General features: G+C 71.4%; 1 protein-coding gene across 6 annotated transcripts in view; it reads right to left on the reverse strand.

Moving 5' to 3' along the window:
* The window catches only part of TNS1 (tensin 1), a 65,495-nt gene extending 59,135 nt beyond the window's left edge, over window positions 1–6,360 (reverse strand). For 2 of the 6 annotated variants that reach the window (XM_062579308.1, XM_062579307.1), the window contains exon 1: window positions 5,915–6,360. In XM_062579308.1, coding sequence (XP_062435292.1) covers window positions 5,915–5,941 — 27 coding nt within the window. In that variant the 5' untranslated portion in view covers window positions 5,942–6,360. Of the gene's footprint in view, window positions 1–468; window positions 620–5,914 lie in introns of those variants that run through there. The other 4 variants (XM_062579302.1, XM_062579300.1, XM_062579305.1 and 1 more) reach the window with 3 other exon arrangements.
* Window positions 6,361–6,950: the final 590 nt, after the last annotated feature.

Consider the following 6,950-nt stretch of genomic DNA (forward strand, 5'->3'; position numbering starts at 1 on the left):
GGGCCCACGCTGCAGCCTTCCCTTTGCGGGACGCTGACGGGCTCCGTCTCTCCTACGCAGCTACCAGCTGTCACGAGCCCTGCGGAAACTTCCTGTCCCTGAGGTTTGCGCCCCTCTGCCCAGCTTAACCGCCTGGCCAGCCACACCAAAGTCAGGACTGCCCGGAGCCCACCGACGCGTCCGCGCGTCGGAGCACGTCATCGGAGAGTGACTCTCCTGCACCGAGCTGCCTCCACGGCCCACCGCGGGGGACGTGCGAGGCCGAGGGGGCATCGCCCGGTCCTGCTCCAGCCAAAGCGCTCCCCGCAGCGTGTGCCCGCGCTCGCCGAAGCGCCGCCGGCCTCGCACGGCCCCGAGCACGCCGCAGCGGCCGGCCGAGCCGCGGGCCCCGCGGGCGAGACAGCAGGCGCCGGGAGCGAAGGCGCGGGATGGCAGGGGAGGGATACGCTCCGCGCCCGGGAGACAAACCTCCACGGGAGGGCCCCGCGATTCGGGAGCAGGCCGGGTCCGGACGGCACCGAGCGGCTTCTCCTGGCCGGGGCGGGGGGGAGACGCAGCGGAGCCGGCGCACGCGGGGCCAGGCGAGGGCTGGCCCGCAGCCCGCGGCCCTGCCGGCCTGGAAGCCGGTGGGTTATACAGGCCCATCTCTGACGCATATCCCTTCCTTTGGGTGGCGGTTTTTGTTTTTCCCTTCCCCAGGAGCTCCGATAAACATTCCTGAGCTGTCCGATATCCGGGCCGGTGCTGACTCTTGCAACGCCAGGACTGACGGCGTGAGCCAACAAGCCCCCGTGTGAATCCCGACACGCTCGGGTCACGCAAAAACCAGACTCCTGGGGCCAAAGCAATAAGAGGGCCCCCAAAATCAGAGCGCGTCCCGCTCGGACGCGGGCTACCCCAGAGGCAGGGGAAGGCCCCAGCGCCAGCTCACGATCGCGCGGCAGGACCCATAGATGCGAGGAGGGAGCCAGGCCGAGCGGGCGCCCCCGCCTTCCCCGCGGGCAGCCGGGTGCTTCGGAGGGGCTCACGGCGAGGCAGCCGGGCTGGGCTCGGCAGGCAGGGCAGGGACGCGAACGCCCACCGAGAGGCGGCCGGCGGGCAGGCGAGGCGGCGAGCGGTTCCCAGCGCCGCGCGCCGTTCGAGCGGCCCCAGATGTTTCGCTCTGCGGTCGGAGCCGCCTCGCCCCCTCCCGAGAGCCAGCCCTTCCCAGCTTCCCACGGCGAGGCACGGAGACGCCGGCAGTTGAGCCGAGCCGGCGCGGTCGGAGCCGGAGAAGCGCCTGCCAAAAGAGACCCCTCCACCCCGGACCACACGTCAAGGCTGGAGAACGCCCCACCACCACCAGCAGCAGCACCCCGGCCCCATCCTCCAGCATCGCCCCCAACGCAGGCTGGAGGGCTCGGACACAGGCACTGCCCTCCTGGACCCCGGCCTGAGAGGGATTCGGACCCCAAATGAGGGGAGCAAGGCACCTAACTGCCTTCAGCACTTCTGACCCCCAGAAAGGGGGGGGCAGGAAGAGGGGCTGCAAGCAGGACCCTGACAAAACCATCTCGCAGGGCGGAAAATGCAGTTGCCAAAGAGGACGGTGACTCAGTGGCGCGTTCGGTGCCTAGCGGGATGATGCCGGGGTGGCACCAAGAGAGACTGCGTGGTGAGATGCCAGCTCAGCCCGCCCCGAGCCCACTCGTCACAGCAACCCCAAGAGCTCTGCTTTCACCCAGTCCCACATCACCCCACAGGGGACCTCTTCCCTCTCAGGAAGGTCACCCGAGCTCCACTCCACATCCTAGCTCGGCTGTGCAGCACCTGGGTTCCCCCATTGCTTTCTGCTCACCCTGAGATCCTACCCCAGCTGAGGGGGGATCCTGGGGACAACCACCAGCCACAATACCCTCTTGGTGGCTCTCAGAGCCCTTCCCTCGAGCTCTGTAGCTGCAACCAAGCCACGCCAAAGCCCCTTACATCACAGCAGAAGGAAGAGGATGAGCTCTGCTCCAGCACCCCACAGCAGCCAGGGGCAGAAGATGCTTTAGGAGATCAGGGTTGAGGCTGCCAAGCTGGGAAGTTGAAAAAGGTTGACCCCCTTCCAGCACTCCTTCCAACCTTGGTGGACCAGCCTTGCTGAGCATCCCACCCCCTTCCAACCACCAACTGCTGCTGGGGATCCAGGAGATCCCTGACCCTCAAGACAAGGCTAGGCGGCTCGGAGAGAGGCAGCGTGTCCGAACAGCCGACAGCTCCCAGACCGACCTGGGCTCAAAGACAGCTCTGCCGGCCACCGACCTTGCCCACGTCGGCAACACGCTCGCCCTGCTGGGGTCGGCCTCCCCCCGCCCACCCCACGCGCTGCCTGCTGTCTCCCTCCCCTCCCCGTGCCCGGCCGCCGAGCCGCACATTTCTCGCAGCCCCAGCTAATCTCCCGGTTATGCAACAAGTCCCCCGCAGGAGGACAGCGTGTTTCGAGCCGCGCCGCTCGTCCCTGCCTCGCGTGGTGCTCAGCCCTTCCTAACCCACCCGGGCCTCTGCCCAGCCCTGATCCCGGGCACGCGGGCAGCCGGGAGGCGGACGACACCGTGCCGCCGCGCAGGGCTGCCTGCAGCACCGAGGCGCGCGACGTGCCTTGTGCAACAGCCGCAGGCGCGGGCCAGGCTGCCGGCCACCAGGAACGCGGCAGCAGGTCAAGCCGAGGGAAGTCACCCGGCGCGCTCGGCCCTGCAGATGGGACTGCAGATACGGCGAGGGAGGTCCCGCCAGCGCCCCGAGAGCCGGCGCGCAGCCCGCCCGGGCACCCCGGCCCGACGCGGGACAGTCGCCGGCAGGACGGTCGCGCGCGCCGGGGACGAGGCGCCGCAGGGAGGTGGCCACCGCGAGCCCGGCGAGCCACCCCGGCCAGGAGGAGCCGAACCAGGAAGGCGACACGCAGGGGAGCTGCAGGGCCTCCGGCTCCGACTGGTTTCGATTGAACCAGCGGCACCAAAATAGCCCTGGTTTCAACCCAAATAAGGGCAGCTCCTGGCTCCGAACAGATTTGAGCAATCGCCCCACCAGTTGCACTGATGGACGGACTAGGGGAAGGGGGAGAAGCCAGAGTCACTTCTCTCCCTGGGCACATTTTGGAAGGGTGGGGGGGGGGCAGAAGGGCGTTTCCTTGGTCGGTAGCAGGGCGAAGGCGCCTCCGCGCACCCGGGAGCCTCCCGCTCCCGCCAGCGCCCTCCCCGCGCGCCGGAGGGGTCGGCACGGGGCAGGGACGCGCCGCGCTCCAGCACCTAAAAAGGCAACGTTCCCAGGCGCCGGGTCCGGCCCGGAGGCCAGCGCGCGCCTGGCTCCGGCCCCAGGGCCCGCCGCCCGGCACGCGCCGCCGTCCTGCCCTCGGCCGCCGCCGGAGCCGCCCGGCCGCCCCCCGAGCCCCCAGCGGGGCCCGCTCCGCCGCCCCGTGCCCCACACCGGCCCCCTTCAGGGCTGCCCCACGGCACTGCGCCCCCCAGCCCCAGGGGGGTGGCCGCAGCCGCCACACGGGATTGGTTGCCCACGGGGCTGCTCGCCCGCCATTGGTGGCAAGGGCAATAGCGGATTGGCTGGGGTGCGACTCCCACTCCAAGCCTGGCAGGGGATTGGCCAGACACGAAGTGACCGTGGGATAGCGGGAGATGGGGGTTCCCACGGGGGTCTTCATTGGGATTGGCCAGCACGCGGATTCTGGCATGCGATTGGTCGGAGCAAGGACTCTGGCACAGGATTGGTTGGTGCATGGATTCTGATGTGGGATTGGTCAACGCATGGATTCTGGCACAGGATTGGTCAATGTGTGGATTCTGACATGTGATTGGCCAGTGCATGGATCCTCCAATGGGACCGGGCAGAGCAGGGATTCTCACACAGGATTGGTCGGAGCAGGGATTCTGGCACAGGGTTGGCCAGCACCCAGGTCCCTCTGCGGGCAGGCCGGCTGCTGCCCCACAGGCCCTGCACCCCCTGCCCCACGGGTGCCCTTACACATGGCCATGCTGGGGGGGACCCAGCCCCGCTGCAGGCTCCCGGCTGCCCCACGGCCTCGGGAAGCACCTGAGCGCCCCGCAGGGCCACGGCCGGGCCCGGGGAGCGGGGAAGGCGCCCGGCTGCTGCAGCCGGGCACAGCCCTGCCCGCTCCCTCTCCACCCAGAGAAAGGAGCAACGCCGTGAACAGGAGGGGGCTGGGGCTGGCACGCTACCCGCGGGAAGCCGCCGAAGCTGCCAAACCGCCGAGCAGCTCTGCTGGACCTGGCAACCCACATCCGTGGGGCCGGTGAGACGCTGCCGCGGGGACAGCGCACGCTGTGCCAGCAACGTGCCGTGGTATCGGAGGGAACCAAGGGGACCCAGCCGGGTGCTGGGGACGTGGCCTGGACAGATGGGGCTGCTGCAGGAGCAGGAGGTTGGGGGACTCCAGGGGATGTGGCCCTGGCCAAAGCTTCGAAGCGGGTGCCAGGGCCACCCGCCCCAGCCGGACGGCTGTACCGCTGAGCCGCCCTCCTCTGCGCCGCCCCAACACCTAGCGGGGTGCCCAGTGCCCCCACGGGGCTGAGCATCCCCCACGGGTGCCGCAGGGCGAGGACGAGGGGTGCACGAGGCTGCTCGCGGGGCGATGCTAAAGGAGGCGGGAGGGTGGCACAGGGCGCAGCTTTGCTCCGGCAGCCCCCGCGGGCAAGCCCTGCAAACGGAGCCCGGCCGCGGCGCGGGACCCCCAAGCCGGCGGCGCTGTGCCCGCGGGCAGGCGGCCAGCAGCACTGCCCTTCCTGCAGCTGGCTGCGACGGCTAACTAACGGGGAGGCTTCGTTAGCGCTGACTGCGGCACTTTTAAGCCCTGCCTCGGGGTCTGTTCGCTCAGGACCCGCTTGCTCCGTGGGCCCCGCCGCGGGCAGGGCACTGGGCAGGGCGGCGCTGCTGGGGAGGCGTTGGGCTGAAGAGCAGCGCAGATTCGGGCGCTGCTGGTGCTGCCCGGTCTCGGCGGGTCTGCAACAGCATCGGGGCGCTGGGATCCCAGCAGCACGGGACCCTCCACCATTGCTGGGGGGCAGCTCTGGGGCACGGAGCCCCTGTGGAGCCCCCCAGGCTGCAGGGATGTGGGGTGCTCCCGCAGGTGACCCCCAGCACCTCAAAACCCAGCGTGCCATGGCCGCTGTGCTAGATGCCACCCCGGCACCCTCCGCGGCGCCAGCGGTGTCCCCGTGCACGCCGGCCGCCCCACGGCGGCCGTCCCGCCTGGGGCGCATGGCCCGGGGGCACCTGCGGCCCCGGTGCACGGCAGCGCCCGGCCGCCCGGGGCTCCGGGGCTCCGGGGCGCGCGGCGGAGCGGAGCAGCTCTCTTTTGGTTGTTTTCCCCTTAAAAGCAGAACGGCCGATGCCTCGCTCGGCCCCGTTTCCTCTCCTAGGAGCACGGCCCAAAAACATCTGCGCGGGGACCTGCCCTGGCGAATTTAACCCTCTCGGCGGCACGGCCGGGGGCTGCCTGCCCGGCGCCGGGGGGCAGGGGCGGAGGAGCCGGGCTCCGCGCCCCGGGCTCCTCGGCACTCATTAACCCGGGTTTAACCATTGACGGGTCCCGCCGAGCGGCATCGCACGGGCGCCGGGGTTAACCCTCGGGCTGCCGGGGCGACCCAGCCCGGCCCGCGCCCCCCCCCCCAGCTCGGCGCGGTTCTCTTGGGGGGGTGCACCCCCGAGCACCCCCCACCGGGACCAGCAACCGGGGCGTCCCCAAACTGGGGAGGGGCAGGAGGGCCCCCCGCCAGTACGTGCCGAGCTCATCACACAGATGTCACGCGTGACCCCCAGCACCGCGCCACCCCCCGGGGGGATGCCGCCCCCACCGCCTGCCCCCCCACCCTCGCCAGGGGCCAGAGGGGGGGACCCCTGTGCCCTCCCCGCCCGGCTGTACCTGGTTCATGACGCTCCCGAAATCCATCCGGGGTCTCGCTCGCCTGCATCCGAGGGGGCCGGGGCCGGGGGCGCGGGGGGCACCCGTAGGGGCCGGGGGGCGCGCGGGAGCCCAGCGGCGCCCAGGCGGGCAGGCGTGAAGGCGGACTGCGAGCCGGTGCCCCCCTCCCTCCTCGGGACAAGCGTGGAGAAGGAAGGAAGGAAGGAGGGAGGGAGGAGGGAGGGGAGGGCAGAAGGGGGAGAGCCGAAGGGTTTCGCTCCCCGCGGGCAGGACCCCGGCGGCGGAGGGGCGCAGCGGGGTCCCGCCGGCCCCCCTCGCCCCTCTGCACCGCCAGCGCCGCCGGGGAGCGCGGGGGGCGCCGGGGTGGGGGGCCGGGGAGGAAGGGGGGATCCCGGGTGGCTTTTTCCACCACTCCCCTCCCTCCTCTCTCTCCTTCCCTCTTTCTTCTCCTCTCCCCAGCTGCACGGCGCGCTCCGAGGCGGACGCGGACGCGCACACGCCCAGCCCCGCTCCCCTCGCCTCCCCCAAAACGCCCTTAAAGGCAACCGGGAGCCAGGCCAGGGCGGCGGGCCCGGGGAGAGGGGTGCTGGGAGCCCCCCCCAAACCCAAATATCCCCCCCCACCGCCGCCGCCTGCCCGTGCAATGCTGCAGAGCGCGGACGCCTCGGACGCGCCCCCCCACGCACACCCCAAGAGGCCCCGGGCCGGCCCCCCCTGGGGCACATCGGGGTCTGGCCCTCGTCACCCGCCCCCTCCCCTTGGCGTGGGGCAGGGGGGGCAGTAGGCAGGGGTGGGGGGCCCTTCTGCTTGCCCCCCCCCAATGTGGGTGCTGTCAAGGGGTGGCATGTTCCCCCCCCAGCCCCCGGCGGGTGCCGTGGGGCAACCACGCAGATAACGGGCCCCCAGACCTGGTGCCAGCTTGGGGGGTGGGGGGGGGGGAGTGAAGCTGCAGAGATTTACTGGCCGCCCGCAGAAAAGCAGAGTGGAAACGGCCCGGCTGGGGGAAGAGGGGGACCGTCCCCTCCTCGCGGCGCAG

Source organism: Rhea pennata, chromosome 6 (assembly GCF_028389875.1).
Source record: "Rhea pennata isolate bPtePen1 chromosome 6, bPtePen1.pri, whole genome shotgun sequence".
Lineage (NCBI taxonomy): Eukaryota > Metazoa > Chordata > Aves > Rheiformes > Rheidae > Rhea > Rhea pennata.